Source organism: Leuciscus leuciscus, assembly GCF_965113295.1.
Source record: "Leuciscus leuciscus genome assembly, chromosome: 15".
Lineage (NCBI taxonomy): Eukaryota > Metazoa > Chordata > Actinopteri > Cypriniformes > Leuciscidae > Leuciscus > Leuciscus leuciscus.
The window spans coordinates 31,473,091-31,498,196 of record NC_138739.1 but is presented as its reverse complement, the minus strand read 5'-3'; the positions used below and the strand labels follow the sequence as shown (position 1 = coordinate 31,498,196).

The 25,106-nt window shown below is 43.9% G+C and overlaps 1 protein-coding gene across 1 annotated transcript in view; it reads left to right on the top strand.

Moving 5' to 3' along the window:
* LOC309475408 (complement receptor type 1-like) overlaps nt 1-25,106 on the top strand; it is a 179,455-nt gene that overhangs the window by 26,108 nt on the left and 128,241 nt on the right. Inside the window, exons 25-32 of the mRNA XM_082138169.1 lie at nt 360-563; nt 1,159-1,295; nt 2,278-2,470; nt 17,192-17,269; nt 24,040-24,234; nt 24,314-24,481; nt 24,562-24,583; nt 24,914-25,068. Of these exons, the coding sequence (XP_081994295.1) occupies nt 360-563; nt 1,159-1,295; nt 2,278-2,470; nt 17,192-17,269; nt 24,040-24,234; nt 24,314-24,481; nt 24,562-24,583; nt 24,914-25,068 (1,152 nt within the window). The remainder of the gene's footprint in view (nt 1-359; nt 564-1,158; nt 1,296-2,277; nt 2,471-17,191; nt 17,270-24,039; nt 24,235-24,313; nt 24,482-24,561; nt 24,584-24,913; nt 25,069-25,106) is intronic.

The following is a 25,106-nucleotide window of genomic DNA, read 5'->3' as shown; positions in this document are numbered from 1 at the left end:
ACTGATAAGAGAAAAACACGCAGTGGATTGAGCGTGCAGCGGCACAGACGCGCGAGCTGGTCGAGCGCATCCCTTTTTCACAGACGTCAGATGAAAGTTTGTTGTTCTGTCAGATCACTCGGATGTCAATGGCAAAGAAAGTAAAACTAGCCATTATTATTATTATTATTGCCTTTATTGTCATTGCATATAACAACGAAATTTTGTTAATTTTGTTACGTGACCTGAGAAAGTACAGCCGCTGCTGAGCCTTCTTCACAAGGGCTGTAGTGTTGGTTGCCCAGGTGATGTCCTGTGAGATGTAGGTCCCCAGGAATTTGAAGTCCTTAACCCTCTCCAAAGTGTCTCCCTTGATGTAGACCGGGGCAAGGTCAGTCCTCTTCCTACGGAAGTCTATCACCTCTTTAGTCTTAGAGGTGTTGAGAGACAGGTTGTTGGTGGAGCACCAGATGGAGAGTTTTTGGATTTTATCCCTGTAGACGGACTCATCCTTATTATGGATAAGTCCAACTACAGTGGTGTCATCCGCAAACTTAATATAAGTATTGCTTTCATGAGCTGGGGTACAGTCGTGAGTATATAAGATGTAGAGTAAGGGACTCAACACACAACCCTGGGGGGCCCCAGTGCTGAGTGTGAGAGCAGAGGAAAGTTGGGAGCCCAGACGAACTGACTGGGGACGGTCTGTGAGGAAGTCATGGATCCATCTGCAGATGTTTGTGCTGATGCTCAGTCCGAGTAGCTTGGACACCAGTCTTCCAGGGATGATGCAATTGAATGCAGAGCTAAAATCCACACACAACAGTCTTGCATAGGTGCCAGGATGTTCAAGGTGGGTCAGCACACAGTGCAGGGCTGTGTTGATGGCATCCGCGGTTGACCTGTTTGCTTTATAGGCAAACTGGTGCTGGTCCAGTGTGGAGGGGAGGGAAGCTTTTATGTGATTTAGCAGCAGTCTTTTAAAGCACTTCATGACAGTGGAAGTGAGGGCCACTGGTCTATAGTCACTGAAGCTACTCACAGCTGATTTTTTCGGGATCGGCACAATGATGGCAGATTTGAGGCACTTGGGGATGGAACAAGTAGACAGAGAGATATTGAAGATGGAAGTGAATACCTCAGCCAGCTGGACGGCACAGTCCCTCAACACTCTCCCAGGGATCCCGTCGGGCCTGGCAGCCTTCCTGGGGTTCACACCAAGAAAAGCCCTCCTGACCTCCTCTGCGCTCAGAGAGAATGTCAGGGCATCTGTGGGCAAGAGTGTTATTGGTGTGGCCGATGTTGACTCAGTCCTGGTCCCATTCACATCAAAGCGCGCAAAGAAATAGTTGAGCTCCTCGGCCAAATTGCTGCTGGTACTTGGGCTTGTTTTTGTTTTTTAACCCTTAAAATTTGTGAGGTGTTGGATTCCCTGCCAAACGCACCGGGGGTTCCCCTCATTAAAGTGCCCCTCGATCTTCCTCCTTTAGGCCGCTTTTGCTTCCTTGATGCCTGTCTTTAATTTGGATCTGGCGGTGCTGTATAATTCTATGTCCCCGGCCCTAAAGGCTTTATCACAGTTTTTCAGCAGCAGCTTGACCTCCCTGTTCATCCATGGATTGTTGTTTTGATAGCATTTGACCTGTCTCTCGACGGTGACGTTGTCAATGCAGGTCTTAATGTAGTGCAGAACAGTGCAGGTGTAACCCTCAAGACTCTGCTGTGAGAAAAGTGCCCAGTCAGTGTGCTCAAAACAGTCTTGCAGTTGTGGAGTCGCAGTAGCAGGTCACCACAGTTTTGTTAGTTTCACTGTGTGCACAGATCTCTTAAACACAGGTCTGTACGCTGGTGTGAGAAAGAGGGTCAGGTGGTCAGACTGCCCTAAATGGGGATGAGCGGATACCTTGTATGCCCCTCTGATGTTACTGTAAACATGGTCCAGAGTTGTATCACCTCTGGTTGGACATGTTACATGCTGGTAAAATTTGGGATGGACAGTACGCAGGTTAGCATGATTAAAGTCCCCTGCCACAATAAAGATCCCATATGGGTGGGTGGACTGGAGTTTATTCACACTACTTTGCAAGATGTCCACAGCGACACTAGCATTAGCACTGGGTGGAATGTAAACAGCTGTGACAAAAACCACCGTGAACTCACGCGGCAGGTAGAAGGGTCGGCATCTCAGTGTGACAAACTCCAGGTCTAGTGAGCAGTGTCTTTCAGTCACTGTGGCATCGGTGCTCCAGCTGTTATTAGAGTAGATACAGAGCCCCCCTCCCTTTGCTCTTTCTGGAGTTGCCGGTTCTGTCGGCCCGGTGTGCTGTACGGCCCGCTAGCATGATAGCTTCGTCCGGAATCCCAGAGTGCAGCCACGTCTCTGTGATCACTACCAGCGAGCAGTCTTTAGCATTTCTGTTTGCCTCGATGATCATCGCCAGCTCATCCATCTCGTTGCATAGTGATCTGGCGTTGGACACAAGAAGGCTGGGTAGCGCGGGCCTGTGTGGTGCCCTCTTTAGCCGGACCCTAATCCCTGCTCTGCAGCCATGTAGCTTATTATTAACGTTAACTGACTTTCTGACGTTAACACTATAACGAGAGAGTCCAGGAACGAGTGGTTCCTACATTATTACAGGACGTTTGCAGGTCAAGAAGTTCCATGAACGCAAACATCCAAAGCGCGCGCCCCGAAAACCAATGTCAGACAGCGCTCGAATACTGAATTGATATTTCACTGGAACCACTGACCCATTCCTCAACACTGAGCCTTTCTGGAGATTATGTTTTATAAACAAAGTTCGGGAGGAGCACGTTCAAATAATCAATCCAATCTACTCGTCATCAAACAATTATGTCTACCCTAATCAGCATGACAAGAAGTATATATATCCACACTGTCAACTCACCTAATATTCCTTGACAGTTTTCCAGCATCCCTCCACCACCCCGACTCCTCACTCTTGGCTTAATCTTTTACAGCCAGGAATACGGGGGGAGTACTCTGGGTTCGGGCCGAATACCGAGCCCGGAGCCCTCTCCTCGGACAGCACGCCAAATACGCATTTATTCTATCTAACTTATTTGTAAGTGTGAACTAGTGAATTGATCTAAATATGTGCTGTGCTGTAAATGAAAGATAAAGTATGATAGAGCAATATAATGAACAGTGAAAGTAACAGAAGCTCATTAATGCATTTTAGCATTAAGCGTGAAATTAAGTGAAGGAAATATATGATGAAAAAAAAAAAATCTGGTTTCTCTACCAATACATTTAAGAATGATTAGAATAGAATTTTTTTTTTTATTATATATATATATATATATTTTTTTTTTTACAATTGATTGGACACATTTCTCAATACATAGGTCTTTTTTTTTTTTCAAATCTCTTCACACAGTTCTCCAAATAAATGTTCTACTTGGCACAGTAGTTCATTTCACATTCAAAATTCACTAAACATGGGTTTCCTGCTGATTATGATCATGATTTATAGTTCCCTTTCAAGGGAACTCCCGTTGCGTCGAAAAGCTGACGCTATGGGAACGCTTTGCGTGATGACGTCTTGAAGCACATGTAAAATCAGTCCAATGGTGTGGCGGAACGTCAGAGGCGGGTGACGTCACGTACCAGGAAGCTATAAAAGCCGGCTCGAAACAGAAAACGAAAGCTTTCTGAGTCTTCAGTTGCGCTCTGTGTTGAATCTGTCCTTGTTATTTGGTGTTGTCTGTCTATATTATATATATATATTCAGTATGGCGAGCAAGCAGCAGTTTAGAGTGTGTGTCCATCCCTGCCCGCGTTATTTAACGGGAGGTGATACTCACACTCTTTGTGTTGTTTGTTTGGGTGAGGAGCATGCCCAGTCAGCACTCGAGGGTGGTGACTGTGTGCATTGCGACGCGCTTCCATTGCGCACGCTCCGATCCCGCTTGGCTCGGTTCAATCCCGATCGCGTTCCCCAGGGCTCGGGTCCCGCCGCGGCTGAGGCTCGGCGGCGATCTCAGACCTGGGGTTCGCAAATGGATCTGTCAGTGGATGTTGAGACGGGCTCTGCCTTATCTCAGCATCAATCTGACAGATCCAGTGCCTCTCATCAGGGTGTGGAAGCACGCATTGCGGTTTCTTCCCCCCCGATAGAGGCACCAATACTGCAACTGTCCAGCTCTGAGGAGTTGGATGTTGTGAGTATTGAAGCTGAGTCTGAGGATTCGCCACCTCAGTCTCATGCGTTTGAGGAACTGCTCGATGTTATTACTAGAGCAGTTGACAGACTATCTATTGAGTGGCCAGAGGATAGGCAGGACGTTCGTTCGAAAAGTAAGCTCGACGAACGCTTCCTGCCATCTCGTACACAGCCTCAGCGAAGAAGCCTTCCGTTTTTCCCCGATCTCCACACCGAGGTGTCGAAATCGTGGGGAAAACCGGTTTCATACAGAGTGTATGCACCACAAACATCCCACTATTCTTCCATTCACAAATATAAAGAATATGGTTATGGGGAGATGCCGAAGGTGGAGGAGACGCTTGCGAGCTATCTCTCTCCAGCAACGGCATCTTCCCTGAAAGCTCCTTCACTTCCCTCTAAGCCAGTAAAATTCACATCATCTCTGGTTCATAAATCGTATGCAGCCGCTGGTCAAGCTGCAGCGTGTCTGCATACGATGTCTATTATGCAAGCCTATCAGGCAGAATTATTGGGGGATTTAGAGGAGGGCGGGGGAATTGGTCCTGACACAGTGGCTGAACTACGCAGAGCCACAGATCTGTCTCTCAGGGCCACCAAGGAGACCGCTAAATCAATCGGGCGGTCTATGGCAGCCCTGGTGGCCACTGAGAGGCATCTGTGGCTCAACCTGAGTGATATAAAAGAGAAAGAAAAACATGTTCTTTTAGATGCTCCGGTTTCCACTGTGGGTTTATTTGGCGATGCAGTAAACAGTGCAGTAGCTAAATCTCAGGAAGCTGCTAAACAGGCAGCTGCATTGCAGAAACTCCTCCCCCGCCGTTCTTTCTATGAGGCTGCTGAGCGGGAGCAGCCTCACTCCTCTAAAAAATAGCGCTGAGCACCGTGCCACTCAAAAACAGAGCGTTTCCTCCCGTGCTCCCCCACAAAAACCTCGGGGACACGGAGGGCGCGCTCAAACCCAGCAGTCTTCGAGGGGTAAAACGGATCTGCGGACCGTTATTACCGCCAAGAAGGCTGCTGGGAAAAAGTCCTGATGTCTGAGGGCTCAGGACAAATGAGGGTAGTCCCCCCGAAGCAGAGCGGTTAACACCTCTTTTCACGGTGCCCGTCTCTCTTCGGTGCCCTCAGGGGACCGTTCTGCCAACCCTGCCACCTCTGGTGTTACAGGGCGCAGCGGTCTCCGGCGAGCACATATCTCAAGGTCCACCCGGAAACGTAGTGGCCTCGGGATGCCCGCCCCCTCTGAGGAGGGTGCTAGAGCAGTCTGTTTGGTCGTTCCCTGCCGGTGCGCCGTTACAGGGCGACGAACCGACTACTCAACAGCAGGAGAAAAATACGGTGCCGTCTCTCTTCGGTGCCCTCAGGGGACCGTTCTGCCAACCCTGCCGCCTCCGGTGTTACAGGGCGCAGTGGTCTCCGGCGAGCACATATCTCAAGGTCCACCCGGAAACGTAGTGGCCTCGGGATGCCCGCCCCCTCTTAGGAGGGTGCTGGAGCAGTCTGGTTGGTCGTTCCCTGCCGGTGCGCCGTTACAGGGCGACGAACCGACTACTCAACAGCAACAAAATCCAGAAACCAGTCTCGAGAGACTGGTACCTCTAGTAGAATCTTTGACAGCGTGGAAGCTACTGTCAAATGTTTCTCGTTGGGTCCTGCAGACCGTGGAAAAAGGGTATTAGATACAATTCTATTAACGCCCACCGCGGTTTATGGGGGTCCTGCCCACAGTGGTGGGCCCCGAGCAGGTTCTGGTTATGGAACAGGAAGTAAACACTCTGTTAGAGAAAGGGGCCATAGAATATGTACCCCCCTCCAACAGGGAAACCGGGTTTTACAACCGGTACTTCATAGTTCCAAAAAAGGACGGGGGATTGCGTCCCATTTTAGATCTTCGAGTTCTGTACGAGTACATGCAGCTCAAGTTCAAAATGTTAACCTTGAGACAAATCGTGCCACAGATCAGGTCCGAGGACTGGTTTGTCACGATAGTCCTCAAGGACGCATATTTCCATCCGTCCGTGTCATTGGAAGTTCCTGAGGTTTGCTTTCGGGGGCAAAGCATACCAATATCGAGTTCTTCCATTCGGCCTGGCTTTATCACCCCGCACTTTCACCAAATGCGTGGATGCAGCTCTGGCGCCTCTGCGCCTCCGGGGTATTCGCATCACGAACTACATCGACGATTGGTTGATTTTAGCTCAGTCGCATTAGATGGCGGTTCAACATCGAGATGTTGTTCTCGCCCATATGAAAGAGTTGGGGTTACGGCTGAACGCCAAGAAGAGTGTGCTTTCTCCATTTTAGAGGACCACTTTTTTAGGCGTGGTTTGGGATTCAGTGTCGATGCAGGCGCGCCTGTCATCGCCACGCTTCGATTCCATCCTGGCAGCTGTGAGAAGTGTAAAGCTAGGCCAGCTACTCACTGTCAAACAGTTCCAGAGACTGTTGGGTCTCATGGCAGCAGCTTCCAACGGGATACCTTTTGGACTGCTGCACATGAGGCCCCTGCAGTGGTGGCTCAGGACCAGAGGGTTTTTCCCCGAGGGGCAACCCATTTCGCACAATCAAGGTCACGCGGTGATGCCTACGTGCCTTGGTTATGTGGAAGAAACCTTGGTTCCTGTCCCAGGGCCCAGTGCTGGGAGCTCCTTGTCGTCGCAAACTGCTAACGACGGATGCTTCCCTCACGGGTTGGGGAGCAATCCTGAGGGTCGCTCATCTCAAGGTCTGTGGGAAGACCATCATCGTTCCTGGCATTCTATAGCCTAGAGATGTTAGCTGTCTTCCGGGCTCTGAGGAGCTTTATCACAGGTCTCAGGGGACACCATGTGTAGCACATACAGACAACACGTCGGTAGTCGCCTATATCAAGGGGGTTTGCGCTGGCATGCCATATCCTCTTGTGGTCCCAGGGGAAGTTGCTGTCACTCAAGGCAGCCTACATCCCCGGGGTCCAGAATATAGGAGCAGACACTCTGTCGAGACAGGGGCCGAGGCCCGGGGAATGGTGGCTCCACCCCCGAGGTGGTGGAGCTGATATGGAAATTATAAGTGGATCTGTTTGCGTCTCGAGAGACGTCTCACTGTCCACTTTGGTTCTCCTTCACGCATCCAGCTCCTCTGGGACTGGATGCTATGGTACAGACGTGGCCGAGGCTACGTCTGTACGCCTTTCCCCCAGTTGCTCTGCTCCCGGGAGTTCTGGAAAGAGTTCGCAGGGACCGGGTTTGCCTGCTTTTTATAGCCCCGCGCTGGCCGGGCAGAGTATGGTTTCCCGATCTTGTGTCCCTCCTCGACGGGCATCCTCTGGAGTTACCCGTCAGGAGGGACCTTCTGTCCCAGGCAGAGGGCTCGATATTTCACCCTTGGCCAGAACTGTGGAACCTGTGGGCTTGGCCTCTGAGGGGGCCCAGCTCATAGAGTCAGGTCTCTCAACCGAGGTTGTTGAGACCATTCTACAGTCCAGAGCTCCCTCCACAAGGAAACTTTATGCCCTGAAGTGGAGAGTATTCACTTCTTGGTGTAGTGACCGTCGGTTGGACCCAGTCCACTGCCCAATTGGTACAGTGCTGGAGTTCCTGCAGGAACGGTTCACTGCAGGTCTGACCCCGTCCACTTTAAAGGTCTATGTGGCGGCCATAGGTGCTTACCACAGTCCTTTGGGTGGAATGTCTGTGGGGAAAGACCCCTTGGTATCTCGTTTCCTTCGTGGCACTTGGAGGTCCTCCTCCCTTTCGAAATCGGACCAGGAGGCGAATAATTTGCTTTGCCCTGTTCGGGCGTTAGACGCGTATATGTCCACAGAGCTGCCCTGTGGCGTAAAAGTGACTTTTGCTCCCCTAACAAGGGAGGTCCAGTGTCTAAGCAAAGGATGAGCAAGTGGGTGGTTGAGACTATCTCACTGGCTTATGAGGCGGCTGGACAGCCTTCTCCTTTGGCTGTCCGGTCGCTCTCTACTAGGAGTATGGCGGCCTCTAAGGCCCTTATATCAGGAGTATCGTTACAGGACGTCTGTGATGCGGCAGGCTGGTCCTCACCGCACACCTTCGTCAGGTTCTACTCTCTGGATTTAGACTCTACTCTAGGGTCTCATGTTTTGTCTTCTTAGTGCTGCTCACATGATTACACACAGGACAGACATTTGTAGCTATGGAGGCGTTGGTATAGACGTTCCCATAGCGTCAGCTTTTCGACGCAACGGGAGTTCCCTTGAAAGGGAACGCCTCGGTTACGACTGTAACCTCGGTTCCCTGAAGAGGGAACGAGCGTTGCGTCGCCTTGCCATATCTCCTTCATGCCTGTCAGCGCGACTTCAGACTTTACGAAGCTTTCGTTTTCTGTTTCGAGCCGGCTTTTATAGCTTCCTGGTACGTGACGTCACCCGCCTCTGACGTTCCGCCACACCATTGGACTGATTTTACATGTGCTTCAAGACGTCATCACGCAAAGCGTTCCCATAGCGTCAGCTTTTCGACGCAACGCTCGTTCCCTCTTCAGGGAACCGAGGTTACAGTCGTAACCGAGGCGTTTTTTTTTTTTTTTTGTGTATATAAAATGTACAAAAATACTTGGTTAATATATGTGACATTACAAAGTGCATTTGACATTGTGGGGAAAATCGTTATGAATAGTGCTCCCTTCTATTCATAACCTTTTACATATTAACTACGGGTTCAGAGATTGGTTGGTTAACATTCTGATGAAACTGCTGACAATCTTTTTGTCTGTCGCAGTCAATATACATTAAAATCATGGTCTATATTTTAAAATAATAAATGCAATCATAAATTTTAACTTTACAGAAGGACCACTTGGTGGTGCAGTTGATCACTGAATTCTTAAAGCAGATATTTAGCAGTCATCCATTATTTGGAGCGGAGAAAAAAGGGTAAAAATGTTGACATTATTTGGAACAGGAAAATTAACAGGAACAAGACAAATAATCGTATTCTATTTTCTCCATTTTATTTTACAAACATCACAGCACTGTAAAAAATAAAATAAAAAAAAAATAAAAAAAAATGGTATTGTTATTTCCTTTTGGTAACAACATTTCACATTATATTTTTGAGTAGTTAAGGCTTCATTTCATTCATGGAATCTACCTGAATAAATAATGTAAAATCCCCTAAATTATTTAGTCAATAAGTTGGAGTTATTATTTAGTTATATATATATATTTTAGTTGATGCTTAGTGTGTGAATTAGAGTGAATGGAAATAACCTGTTTATATTTGTCTTTGACTTATATTGTATAATTAAAAGACTGTGTGCTGCTCAGCACAGAAACAAACTTGTTACTGCACTAGCATTATAGCAAAGTTATTGCTCAATGAACAAAGCAGATTATCAATACATGCAGTTATTCATAACCTAACCATAAGCCCTACTCTTCTGCACAATCTTCTGATCAAAACTTCAACATAATAGACAAAAAAAAACTCTTTCAAACAACTGAACATTAAACATTAACAGATGTTTCCCTTTGCTCAAAAACACATCAAATAACACTTAATTTCAACATGTACTCTCCATTTCCAGCCATGTGCAAAGCATCCTGGGAACTAACAATGGTGTCTCTAAAACCGCATAATTGATCAAATTATCTTCAAATAAATAGGTAGCATTTTTTCCTTAATTTTATCAGCTTAATCGGTTCCTCAATTTAAGCGTCAAAACTGTGTATGTTTCCTTAAAAAATTAGGAAAATGTATCTCTTGGTTTTATTAGTGAAATGTTCTCAGTATTTTTTATACAACACTGAACCACAATTTTCTTAATAAAATATACACAATATTTTTAATTATCACTTTAAAGTTTTTTAATGAAAATTACAAGACCCATGATTAATTGTTTTACACTAGTGTTGACTGCATTCAGTAAGCTAACCCTTCAACTACGCAAGATATTTGAACAAATAAACAATATTCCCTACAAAAATAAAAATAGGTTTATCAGTTACTACAAACCAAGCTTTTTTTTATCTTGTGAATTTTGTCGATTTAATTTTGACGTTTATGTTATGCTTATTGCTATAAAATAATCTATTCAATTCAGGGGTTTTAGTATTTACACAAATGCAAAATCACAAACCTCAGAACTTAACTTATAAACTTCTTATAATATTTAGTTTGACAATTATTTAGTCAGCATTTCAGTCACTTTTTTTTTCAATATTTATTGGGGGAAAAAATACATTTGTATAAATTTTTCATGTCCTATTTTAAACATAATTAATTGTTTGCCAAGAATCACATGACAACCATTTGCAAACAAAGTTAAAGACCTTTGAGTTTAACAATTCAGTGTTTACATAAAAAGTAAGATCCAGTAAATGACATCCAGCCTTTACATTTCCAAATCTGTTTTATTTTTTTTTTATTTTTTTTTATGTGAGATAAGGAGGATCATCTAGTTCATAAGAGACAAGAACAATTTAAGCACAGTCAGTCGAATACTTTAAGGCTCAAACTCTTCTTCAAAATTGTTGTGAATCTTCTTCAATCTCACTCTTTGCTTTATGGGACAGATTCATTCACCACATAATGTACTTTATGATTTGATTCACGAAGAACATGAAAAACATTAACAGAATTAAAGAGGTCAGAGATGAACATGGCATGTTGGAACCTTTGCTTCATGTTCATGTGTTGAACTACTTTGACTCAAGAATTTTGACTTCTCTAAAGTAACTTTTCTTTTGGTGTGTTTAAATGGCAAATAAGAATTGCTGCATCAGATAAGATTTTTTTTTTTTTTACTTATATGAAATATTGCTTGTGCACAGAGTGGTCTGGTGTAAGAAAAACCTCTCTTTGACTTTGATAAATGATTAACTTGTTGATCCCCAAGCAGACAAGAGTATCAGAGACAGACCAACAAAGATACTTCTGAATTGAGATCAAAATGAGAGTTCCTGTCAAATCCCTCGGCTTCGTCTTTTGGTTGTTTTCCTTAAATTGTGCTCAATGTCAAGGCAAGTGATTTTTTGAAACTCTTCTTTTACCTCAATGTATGTTTTAGTAACATAAGTATTATGAAACAATCATTAATTAATTAATGTAATAATTTTCTTCTTTAAATGTAAAGAACACTAGTCAGTGAAACAAATCTAAATCTAACATGTTTAACCTGTAAAGCACAGCAGTGGACACATACAATATTTTGGAACTTGCTTTTTGCTTCCTGTTTATGGGTCATTCCTGGGATTCGGTAATATTTCAACTTGGACTTTTTTAATTTTTGAACTACATATGATTACATTTCTAAATACCCCACATTATTAGGCACATATCAAACCTTCAAAAAATCATATTTTCCCATCTCAGGCATTAGAGAGTTTTTATTATTTTCAGTTTTTTCAGATTTGTACACCTTTTATTCTCAACCCCGTAACGGACAAAACTGAATTAGTTTAAACTGGATTTTACACAAAACTTGTTATAAAACAAACATCTACCTACTCCTCATGTGTCCCTCATACCAATTCAATGACTTCAAATGTAACATTTATGCTAATTTTCACATTTGTATGTGATGGAAGTTACAAATATCCAAATTGTTTGTCCGTGGTCTCTTTATTTTAGTAAGAAAAAATGTAATTTAGATGTTTCACTAAATCCACAACTTTACAGTGTTAGCCCTTAACCTGTCGGGTGGTAATCAACAAGAAATGCTTTAATTTTTAATTGTCTTCCTTATTTTATTTTCCAAAAATATTAATGTGACAGGGTTGAGAATACTGTGATGGGGTTGAATACTGTTACAGGGTTGAAAGGACACATTGGCCTACTTTTAATTTATATTTGTTTAATACGAAAATCCCTCTTTGAGACTCAAACAAAACACTATTTTAATTTAGGCAACCATGTAATAAAGACAGTCATATTTAGTTTTTTTTAATTTTTACTTTATTATCGGAACTGCAGTGAGAATTTAAACAAAGAAAACTACTGCAGACAGTACGGTCGTTAGTAACTTTTAAATATTTTTGGTAAGAAAAAACAAACAGATTACCAAACAGAACCTTTTATCAAATGGGCATAGGCAAATTCACTAGTGTCTAAAACATTCCTCAGTGCTGTAACATAAAACAAAACTTTAGCAGATAAAGTTCATAATAACATAACTTAAAACAAAACTGCAGCAGATAAAAGTTCATAATAACATAACATAAAACGAAACTGCAGCAGATAAAAGTTCATAATAACATAAGTAACAATCAGTGGGTCATTACAAGAGAAAATGCCATAACCCTAACCCTAACCCTAACTCCTAACCCTAACCTAACTCCTAACCCTAACCCTAACCCTAACCCTAACCCTAACCCCTACCCTAACCCATGTTGACACAAAAACTCAACATAAACAGGACTCTTGAACGCTCTCAACAATTCCAACATTTTTAAATAGTTACTTTATGAACATGTGCATAAAATACCTGAACAAATGTAAAGAAAAAAGGTCTAATCCATAGAGGCACCACAGTGCTGAGCTACCATGTGTGTGTGTGTGTGTGTGTGTGTGTGTGTGTGTGTGTGTGTGTGTGTGTGTGTGTGTGTGTGTGTGTGGTGTGTGTGTGTGTGTGGTGTGTGTGTGTGTGTGGTGTGTGTGTGTGTGTGGTGTGTGTGTGTGTGTGGTGTGTGTGTGTGTGTGTGTGTGTGTGTGTGTGTGTGTGTGTGTGTGTGTGTGTGAGTTAGGCACTTTATTCAGGCTTTTATCTTGAGAGTCTGGCCCAAACCTCCTTCAGAACCTCTACATGGCGAGATGTCACATGTTTTGGAGCTGGAATAATCTCAATGACTTCATCAAATTGGTACCAGTGGATGTCATCACGAGAAGGCCAAAAAAATCTGTTTGGTCCAACACGATGCATACACTTGACTTGAACACTTGTTTCGTCTGTGTCAAGGACAATGCCTGGGTACAGGTCGTCATCATATTTCAGTATGCACCACTGTCCAACATCTGGATGTACCAATTTCTCCACTTCCATGGGTTGTGGATTTTCCTGATTGTCTGCTGGCTGTGCAGGCATTGGTATGTTCTGACCAAAACTGAAGTGCTGTGTGTTAAAGCATGTACAGTTTAGGTCTTTCTTTGTTGAGCAAAAGCAGCTGACATCACGACATATCAGCTCACCTGGAGCAAGGGTGACGACCTGGTGTATTCTCATTGAAGAGGGCACTGCTTTTATAGGACTCTGCATCATTTCTACAGCACGGTCAACATCAGTGCCTTCCACAAAAAACAGTTCCACTGATGTATTTGTTTGTCTCAGGACTTCATACAGTTGCTGTGCATCTTGGATGTCATGGCCCTTAGCCACCAACCTGTCTGCAGCTCTCTTTAATGCTCCTCCTACACCATCGGGGGCCCCTTTCCCATGGCTTGATTCAAAATAGTTCCATGTGCCAGCTTTAAATCCACGTTTGTGGATTTCTGTAGTAAAAAGCATGAAATTTCCTTTCTGTTTGTACTGTGTACAAGGTCCATCACTAAAAAAATGTAGGACAGAAACTTGTGGATGAGTAGCCTGAAGGTGGTCTAGCACAGGATCAAGATATTTCCAGATAGCAGGAGGACCTTTGTATCTAGAAGGGGAGATTGTGGTGAAGCACATGGGCTCTTGTTGCCCTACATGCATTACCCCAGTGTGTAGAGTGGCTTGCTTATGTGAGGCCCCAAAGTGAACAGCTTGGATCTCTGATGAATATTTGCAGACATAGTTCTCTGAAAAATCTATGTGGATCAATGCCTCATCTATTGCCAGGTTTTTTTTGAGCTCACGATTGTAGGCATATTGCTGTTTGATATTGAACAGGTGCTTCTTAAACTTGTGAATGTTGTTGTGAAGCAAATCTGTAAGTGTCTCCTGTGTACCCTCAATAGTTTTCTTGACCGTTATCTTTACTGTTGAACTCTTCTTCATGTGGTCTTTTTTTTCTAGAGCCTTGTCTTCAGTGACCCACTGTAGAAAAGATGCTTTTGCCATCCCATCATATTGACTGGAGAGGGGGACACGCTTTTGTTTGCATAAATCACATTCCCCATACATACATGCCTTGCTAGAAGAATCACAAGATACCATCTCAGCCAATTGCTCTACATTTGAAGTCTCAACCACCTTCAGCTGATTCAGCTTGTCAGCCACAAAACTCAGATTCTCATGGAGCTTACACTGGCATGTGTCTCGGTCAGACATAGAAGGGTGAACAACCCAAAAAGGTCTAAGAAGGCAAAACAGAGAATAAGAGATATTCCCAATGTTGTCTGACAAAAATTTTCTGTGCAGGTTTTTCATGGTGTCCTGCAGGAACCTTTTCTGCATCTTGACTTTATGCACTGTGATTGTTTGTTTCTTCCCTGTTGTAATTCTGCTCACATCATCTCTCACAAAGAATGACTTCACTTTGCTTTTAAATTCATCGGAATGTCGGTTAACAGCTTTTCTTTCAAAGGCTGTTATAGTTTTACTCTCCAGATGTCTCCAACATTTGTTTGAAAATCCTAGGGTATGTTCAGCAAATTTCTGCAATTTGTATTTTCTAACAATTTTCCCTATTGTCACTTTTGAAATTATTTGTTTGTCTTTTTCCTTTCTGGCATTACGATATTTGTGTTTGATGTCTGCGATAAGAGCTTCGTGATACAACAAGGTCTTCCTAATGCTGGCGTTTACAGGGCAATTCAATAATGTTGTTTTCACTTTTGACCGAGGAGATTCTAAGGACTTCTTCTGTCGCTGAACTCTCTTTTTATACTTCTCTGTTAACCGCTTTTGCCTGTCCAGGGCTTTCTGGAGCTGTTTCATTTCATTATGTAGCTTATTTCTTTGTTTTCGTGATCGTCTTTTGCCTTCCTCCCTTTGCCTACAAAACAAGTAATGAAACAAATTAGTCAGTCCAACATTGCACATTAAACCAGGGATTCACAAACATTTTTTGTTAGCCGAACCTCCTTGACCTCAAATATTGATCTGAAGAACCCCCCGATTCTCTGATCTTGGTTAATAGTCACATGTCATACAGATAAACAAATTAAATATTTAAATATTTTTAGCAAGTGATTTATTTTAATTTTACAGTTTTCTAAATTATTAGCTATTCATCAACTCGAACCCCCTGCAGTTCCTTCACATACCCCATGGGTTTAAAAGTCCCAGTTTAGGGAACCATGCATTAGACAATTACACATGTTTATGATTTATGCTTATGATTTAGAACTTATGATTCTTCTGCCTGTTGCACTTCACCTTGACAGTGGCTGTTGTGGCAGCTCTGGCATATGTTCAGGACTTTGTGGTGGAGTGCTTATGTTTCTTAATGCTTCTCTTCTTTCCTTGCTTCTTGTGTATGCTGCTCTCCACTTTTTACGCCTCTGACGCTGTGCTCTCTCACTTAGGTCACTAATTGTTTTTTTCTTTCCTGCCTCAACATTCCTTTTCCATCTCTGCCTCTCTCTCTCAAGGTACTGTGCCCTTTTTTCTGGGTCAGCATCTCTGCGTGCACGAAACTGCCTTTGCCTCTCTGCTGTTGATGTGGGTGCCATTTCTGACTAGGATGCCTGTTGAAGTTTAAGTGGACACATTACATCAGATATTTTATCTATAACAAAAATATGAGTTATGATTTTGGTAATATATTTACTGAAATTTAATTTTTTAATTGAAATCATTGATTAAATTAAGTGAATAACTCAACCCTGTCACAAAGTTTACAACCCCGAAACTATGACATATGTGACGGGGTTGAGTGTGACGGGGTTGAGTTTTTTTGCTCAAAATGGCCACTGCTCTTAATGTGGTGTAGAAGAGTGGGCCACATGGCAGCCAATGAAATGAGTATATTTTAGATTTTTATGGATTAAAATAAAATTTTGAAAAGTCATCATTTTCCATCTTAATTGTATGTGATGGGGTTGAGTTCCTAAGCTTGACAGTACCCTCTCTGACTATAATACACCTCAGAAAATGAATAAAAAGTGTGATATCACTCACCTTCTTCTGCACCATGCTGTTGAAGAGACCCGAATGATGCAACTTCATGTGAATGATGTCACATATGGGTGGAGTCTAAATTATTATGGGCGGAGAATGGTTGGCGTGACGGGGTTGAGTTCAGACTGAGGGACGTAACTTTATAAGTTGTTTTTTATCAAATATCTTGCATTTTTTAATTTTTTTTTTTTTCAAAAGCAAAGAACACAAATAAATACTTGCATTATTGCCGAAAATTATAGACTCTGTGCACAGTTTATTAATTATTTTCCAAGTACAAATTCAGCGAAGAACCTCAGGGACATGACAAAATGCTTGCTGTAAGACATAAATAAGATTTTTTTTAATAATAAAAATTATTTAAATGCAATAATTATTTGTATTCATTATAAAGGACATAACAAAGTATTGTGAAAAGCTTTTGACATTTAATTTTGGTGAACCACCACTTTAAAAAATCCAGGGGACTGAAATATTACCGAATCCCAGGAATGACCCTTATATGTTACATAAGTTTGACTTGTCTAGGGTAACTTGTCCTTTGGTTTGTCCAAAAAAAAAAAAAAAAAAAAAAACCTACTTGTGATGTGAACTGTAAATGAGAATTTCTGTCTTTTGGTGATTTTCCTTTAGTTGTGCGCAGAGTGAACGCAAGCTATTATTTTTGATGTTATTGTTATTCATCTTAATGTCCTTTTCAATTAGATTTTTTTTTTACTTGAAAACAAGTGAAGCAAGGGTGTAGAGTTACATTCAAGCTATTTTAAGGTATACATAAATAAATAAAAATCGCAGGATTTTTATATATATATATTTTTTAATATGTCATTTTTGTGATCAAAGATGAGTTTTAAGGGATACAGTTATTGACTACAGGGGGATTTTAAACAAAATATCCTTCTGCACGACCACAAAGTAGTCTGGTATAAAAGAGTCCTCCTTTTGACTTAGTAAATGATTCACCTTTTGATTCCCCATCATACAAACAAAGTGAGAAAACAAGTTACAGTCATTTGTGAAATGAGAGTTCAAAATGAGAGTTCCTGTACAATTCATCTGCTTTTCCTGTTTTCTATTTTCTGTTACTGTTGTGCAAGGTCAAGGTGAGTTCAATAATTTTTAGTAGAATGATATTCATATTATATACACATCCAACACTTTTAAATGACCTTAAGTGGTTCCCTTTCAAGGGAACTCGCGTTGCGTCGAATTGACGCTATGGGGAACGCTTTGCGTGATGACGTCTTGAAGCACATGTAAAATCAGTCCAATGGTGTGGCGGAACGTCAGAGGCGGGTGACGTCACGTACCAGGAAGCTATAAAAGCCGGCCCGAAACAGAAAACGAAAGCTTTCTGAGTCTTCAGTTGCGCTCTGTGTGAAATCTATCTGTATATTTGGTGTTGTCTGTCTATATCATATATATATATATTCAGTATGGCGAGCAAGCAGCAGTTTAGAGTGTGTGTCCATCCCTGCCCGCGTTATTTAACGGGAGGTGATACTCACGCTCTTTGTGTTGTTTGTTTGGGTGAGGAGCATGCCCAGTCAGCACTCGAGGATGGTGACTGTGTGCATTGCGACGCGCTTCCATTGCGTTCGCTCCGATCCCGCTTGGCTCGGTTCAATCCCGATCGCGTTCCCCAGGGCTCTGGTCCCGCCGCTGCCGAGGCACGGCGGCAATCACAGACCTGGGGTTCGCAAATGGATCTATCAGTGGATGTTGAGACGGGCTCTGCCTTATCTCAGCCTCCTTCTGATAGATCCAGTGCCTCTCATCAGGGTGTGGAATTCGCATGTCAAATGCATCACCTCAGTCTCATGCATTTGAAGAATTGCTTGATGTTATCACTAGAGCTGTCGAGCGATTATCTATTGAGTGGCCAGAAGATAGGCAGGGCGCTCGTTCGAAAAGCAAGCTCGACGAACGTTTCCTGCCATCTCGTGCACAGCCTCAGTGCAGAAGCCTTCCGTTTTTCCCCGATCTCCACACCGAGGTGTCGAGATCGTGGGGGAAACCAGTGTCATATCGAGTGTATACTGCACAAACATCACACTATTCATCCATTCACAATTATAAAGAGCATGGTTATGGGGAAATGCCGAAGGTGGAAGAGACGCTCGCGAGCTATCTCTCTCCAGCAACGGCATCTTCTCTGAAGGCTCCTGCACTTCCATCCAAGCCAGTAAAAGTTACATCTTCCCTGGTTCATAAAGCTTATGCCGCCGCCGGTCAAGCTGCAGCGTGTTTACATACTATGTCCATAATGCAGGCTTACCAGGCTGAGTTATTGGGTGATTCTGAGGATGGCGGGGGTATTAGTGCTGATACGGTGTCTGAACTGCGTAGAGCCACAGATTTGTCTCTCAGGGCCACCAAGGAGACGGCTAAATCCATCGGCCGCTCTATGGCAGCCCTGGTGGCCACTGAGAGGCATCTGTGGCTCAACTTAAGTGACATAAAGGACAAAGAAAAACATGTTCTTTTAGATGCACCAGTATCCACGCAAGGGTTATTTGGAGACGCAGTTAATAGTGCTGTAGCGAAGTCACAAGAAGCTTCAAAACAGGCAGCTGCACTTCAGAAACTTCTCCCCCGCCGTTCTTTCTATGAGGCTGCTGAGCGGGAGCAGCCTCACTCCTCTAAAAAGAGCGCTGAGCACCGCGCCACTCAGAAACAGAGCGTTTCCTCCCGTGCTCCCCCACAAAAATCTCGGGGACATGGAGGGCGCTCTCAAACCCAGCAGTCTTCGAGGGGTAAAACGGATCTGCGGACCGTTATTACCGCCAAGAAGGCTGCTGGGAAAAAGTCCTGATGTCTGAGGGCTCAGGACAAATGAGGGTAGTCCCCCCGAAGCAGAGCGGTTAACACCTCTTTTCACGGTGCCCGTCTCTCTTCGGTGCCCTCAAGGGACCGTTCTGCCAACCCTGCCGCCTCCGGTGTTACAGGGCGCAGCGGTCTCCGGCGAGCACATATCTCAAGGTCCACCCGGAAACGTAGTGGCCTCGGGATGCCCGCCCCCTCTGAGGAGGGTGCTAGAGCAGTCTGTTCGGTCGTTCCCTGCCGGTGCGCCGTTACAGGGCGACGAACCGACTACTCAACAGCAGGAGAAAAATACGGTGCCGTCTCTCTTCGGTGCCCTCAGGGGACCGTTCTGCCAACCCTGCCGCCTCCGGTGTTACAGGGCGCAGCGGTCTCCGGCGAGCACATATCTCAAGGTCCACCCGGAAACGTAGTGGCCTAGGGATGCTCGCCCCCTCTGAGGAGGGTGCTAGAGCAGTCTGTTCGGTCGTTCCCTGCCGGTGCGCCGTTACAGGGCGACGAACCGACTACTCAACAGCAACACAATCCAGAAACCAGTCTCGAGAGGCTGGTACCTCTAGTAGAATCTTTGACAGCGTGGAAGCTACTGTCAAATGTTTCTCGTTAGGTCCTGCAGACCGTGGCAAAAGGGTATCAGATACATTTCTAGAAACGCCCAACTCGGTTTATGGGGGTCCTGCCCACAGTGGTGGGCCCCGAGCAGGTTCTGGTTATGGAACAGGAAGTAAACACTCTGTTAGAGAAAGGGGCCATAGAATATGTACCTCCCTCCGACAGGGAAACCGGGTTTTACAGCCGGTACTTCATAGTTCCAAAGAAGGACGGGGGATTGCGTCCCATTTTAGATCTTCGAGTTCTGAACGAGTCTTTCATTCAGCTCAAGTTCAAAATGTTAACATTGAGACAAATCGTGTCACAGATCAGGTCCGAGGACTGGTTTGTCACGATAGACCTCAAGGACGCATATTTCCGTCCTTGTCATTGGAAGTTCCTGAGGTTTGCTTTCGGGGGCAAAGCATACCAATATCGAGTTCTTCCATTCGGCCTGGCTTTATCACCCCGCACTTTCACCAAATGCGTGGATGCAGCTCTGGCACCTCTGCGCCTCCAGGATGTTCGCATCATGAACTACATCGACGATTGGTTGATTTTAGCTCAGTCGCATCAGTTGGCGGTTCAACATCGAGAGGTTGTTCTCGCCCATATGAAAGAGTTGGGGTTACGGCTGAACGCAGAGAAGAGTGTGCTTTCTCCATTTTAGAGGACCACTTTTTTAGGCGTGGTTTGGGATTCAGTGTCGATGCAGGCGCGCCTGTCACCGCCACGCATAGATTCCATCCTTGCAGCTGTGAAAAGTGTAAAGCTAGGCCAGCACTCACTGTCAAACAGTTCCAGAGACTGTTGGGTCTCATGGCAGCAGCTTCCAACGGGATACCTTTTGGACTACTGCACATGAGACCCCTGCAGTGGTGGCTCAGGACCAGAGGGTTTTTCCCCGAGGGGCAACCCATTTCGCACAATCAAGGTCACGCGGCGATGCCTACGTGCCTTGGTTATGTGGAAGAAACCTTGGTTCCTGTCCCAGGGCCCAGTGCTGGGAGCTCCTTGTCGTCGCAAACTGCTAACGACGGATGCTTCCCTCACGGGTTGGGGAGCGATCCTAAGGGTCGCTCATCTCAAGGTCTGTGGGAAGACCATCATCGTTCCTGGCATTCTATAGCCTAGAGATGTTAGCTGTCTTCCGGGCTCTGAGGAGCTTTATCACAGGTCTCAGGGGACACCATGTGTTAGTACATACGGACAACACGTTGGTAGTCGCCTATATCAACCACCAAGGGGGTTTGCGCTCGCGCCCATTATCCGATCTGGCACGCCATATCCTCTTGTGGTCCCAGGGGAAGTTGCTGTCACTCAGGGCAGCCTACCTCCCCGGGGTTCAGAATATAGGAGCAGACACTCTGTCGAGACAGGGGCCGAGGCCCGGGGAATGGAGGCTCCACCCCGAGGTGGTGGAGCTGATATGGAGGGACTTTGGTCTCCCTCACGCATCCAGCTCCTCTGGACTGGATGCTATGGTACAGACGTGGCCGAGGCTACGTCAGTACGCTTTTCCCCCAGTGGCTCTGCTCCCGGGAGTTCTGGAGAGAGTTCGCAGGGACCGGGTTTGCCTGCTTCTTTTAGCCCCACGCTGGCCGGGCAGAGTATGGTTTCCCGATCTTGTGTCCCTCCTCGACGGGCATCCCTTTGGAGCTTCCTGTCAGGAGGGACCTTCTGTCCCAAGCAGGGGGCTCAATATTTCACCCCCGCCAGAACTGTGGAACCTGTGGGCTTGGCCTCTGAGGGGGCCCAGTTCATAGAGTCAGGTCTCTCAACTGAGGTTGCTGAGACCATTCTACAGTCCAGAGCTCCCTCCACGAGGAAACTTTATGCCCGGAAGTGGAGAGTATTCACTTCTTTGTGTAGTGACCGTCGGTTGGATCCAGTCAACTGCCCAATTGGTACAGTTCTGGAGTTCCTGCAGGACCGGTTCACTGCAGGTCTGACCCCGTCCACTTTAAAGGTTTATGTGGCGGCCGTAGGTGCTTACCACAGTCCTTTGGGGTGGAATGTCTGTGGGGAAAGACCCTTTGGTATCTCGTTTCCCTCGTGGCACTTGGAGGCCTTCTGTCCTCCTCCCTTTCGAAATCGGACCAGGAGGCGAATCATTTGCTTTGCCCTGTTCGGGCGTTAGACGCATATGTCCACAGAGCTGCCCTGTGGCGTAAAAGTGATTAATTGCTCCCCTAACAAGGGAGGTCCAGTGTCTAAGCAAAGGATGAGCAAGTGGGTGGTTGAGACTATCTCACTTGCTTATGGGGCGGCTGGGCAGCCTTCTCCTTGGGCTGTCCGGTCGCACTCTACTAGGAGTATGGCGGCCTCTAAGGCCCTTATATCAGGAGTATCTTTACAGGACGTTTGTGATGCGGCAGGCTGGTCCTTACCGCACACCTTCGTCAGGTTCTACTCTTTAGACCTAGACTCTACTCCAGGGTCTCAGGTTTTGTCTTCCAAGTGCTGCGCAATTGATTTCACACAGGACAGACATTTGTCGCTATGGTGGCGTTGGTATAGACGTTCCCCATAGCGTCAATTCGACGCAACGCGAGTTCCCTTGAAAGGGAACGCCTCGGTTACGACTGTAACCTCGGTTCCCTGAAGAGGGAACGAGCGTTGCGTCACCTTGCCATATCTCCTTCATGCCTGTCAGCACGACTTCAGACTCTACGAAGCTTTCGTTTTCTGTTTCGGGCCGGCTTTTATAGCTTCCTGGTACGTGACGTCACCCGCCTCTGACGTTCCGCCACACCATTGGACTGATTTTACATGTGCTTCAAGACGTCATCACGCAAAGCGTTCCCCATAGCGTCAATTCGACGCAACGCTCGTTCCCTCTTCAGGGAACCGAGGTTACAGTCGTAACCGAGGCGTTTTAAAGAGTGTTGACTACTACATCTTTGTGTAACGTTTGTTTGTGCTTCTCAGAATGTCGTTGAGAGGATATTATATGAAAACATAGAACCAGTTTGGAAAGCTTCATATTATGAAGATGAAACAGGGAAAGTGAACTGTGTGCCAGGTTTTACTGGTATAGATTCACTGCTGGCAAAATTGACTTTCAATAAAACATGGCTGCCTATTCAGAAGAAAGGTGAAAAAAATTGAAATCAGTGCTACATGACTAGAGAAAATGTAGAATGTTCAATGTTTTTTATTATTATTATTATTATTATTATTATTATTTATTATTATTATTATTACAGAAATTATCAGAATTTTGATTTTATTTAATTCTGATTGGATTATTCTCCAAGTTAAAAGTAACAAAATAAAGATGCTACATTTTAAATATTTGTTTAAGAGTTTGAAAGTGTTGTGAATCTTCTTCAATCTCACTCATTTCCAGTGCTCTATGGGACAGATTCATTCACCACAATATACTTTATGATTTGATTCAAGAAGAACATAAGCGAACAGTGTAAATATTGCTTGTGCATAGAGTGGTCCGGTGTAAGAAAACCTTCTCTTTGACTTTGATAAATGATTAACTTGTTGATCTCCAAGCAGACAAGAGTATCAGAGACAGACCAACAAAGATACTTGTGAAACTCCTCGGCTTCGTCTTTTGGTTGTTTTTCTTTATTGTCTTTTTCATTTTGATTTTATTGACTTGAAAATAATTGTTTTATGATATGCACTTCCCAAAACATCTAACTGTTGTTTCCCAAAACATCTAACCCAGAATGTGATGGTTATGCACCAATATTACATAAACAATTAAAATGTGAAATAACACTAAAATTATTATATCCATAGCTTTCATTATGCAAAAAAAAAAAAAAAAAAAACTCTTCACACTGAAACATTCTTAAATTAGATAGCCATTAACCTTAAATTCAAAACTGAATATTAAAATAAAGCAAGTATGCAGTTAATAAACTAAAATTTTATATTTCCAAAGCATTCAAGAAAACATTTGCTTGATCTTAGTTAGATTTTTTTTCTAAATGATGAAAGGAGTCAACACACCAATATTTGTAAAAAGTTGAGAAAATGGAATGAGATTATTTACTTTCTTCCTGTGATGCTAGAAAGTGTCCAACTGATGTTGTTTTCTAGGTTTTAATCAACTTTTTTTATTTTTTTTTTATTTTTTTTTTATTGGGGAAAATCATGAGGCAACAGCATTTGCTGAGCATTATTATTTGGTAACTACAAAATCAGCTAAAAAAACCGACTTACTAATAACTACTTTCTAATTGCTTGCTTAATTTCCAGATAATAGTTTAGCAAATATATATAAAAGTTCTCAAAATAGAAAATGTGCTTATACTTATTTAGGGACTTATTCAAAATGTACTCTATTTATGGCAAGCTATATTTTTTCCTATTTTAGGATAAAAAAAATTAAAAAAAAGTCAATTGTCAGAATCATTTGTTTTCCCCAAAAGACACACACATTTCACACATTTTTTATGCTTCATCTCTTCTTACCCTTATTTGTTTTGGACAGAAGTAACATGTGAGCTTAAGTCAACCACATTTGGAGTAAAAAAGATCAACCCAGAGGGGAAAACTATTTTCAGAGCTGGAGAAAGTGTGGAGATCACCTGCATTGAAAAACACTGGATCTTTCAAACAAAAGAAACCATCAACTCATTTACATGTCGAGAGAATGGGGAGTGGGATTATTTGCCTGTTTGTGCGGGTAAGATTATAGAGAAACACTTCTGCATTTGTTGCTGAACTTACCGCATGATATTAAAATAATGTAAATCTTGTTTCAGAAATTAGATGTGAAGTTCCACATGACCAGCATGTGTATGGATATTACTTCTGGGGAGATCTGAAATTGGGAGTAAAAAAAGATTACTATTGCATGTCTGGATATGATAAAACAGCAGCAGAGGCCACATGCACACGAGACGGATGGACACCAAAACCACTGTGTCGTGGTATGGGCTGATATTAAATCTTACAATTTGTGCATATATTATGAATTCAAATTAGAATGATGGATATTTTTGTTTTACAGTAAAAATGTGTGCAACACCAAATTATGTTTTATTAACAAGGTTCAGGAGGAGCAGGTGCAGATAATTAACCCAATTAGCACAAGTGGAGATCAATCAGTAATCAACTCAGGACAATTTAAATAACAGCAGAACCCACCTCTGTTCCTTGACAGTTTATCAGCATCCCACCTCCACCCCATCTCCTCACTTTTAGTTCCATCTCCTCACTTCTAGTTCCATCTACTCTTACCAACGGGGGGAGTACTCTGGGTTCGGGCAGAAATTCCGAGCTCGGAGCCCTCCACCCGGACAGCACGCCAAATACGCATAACCTTTACCGTAATAATTATATGTAGATGTGAACTCGTGAAACATCCCAAATGCAGAGATTGTGGGACATCAGAGAACACACTACAACATCAATTCAAGAATACAATATAAATGTCGTCCTGGGTTTGAACCAGAGCAGCCTGTACAAATCACCTGTAATTCCCAGACTGAATGGACAGGCATACAACAATGCACTGGTATGATTTTTGTATCATTAATGATTATTATAATGAAT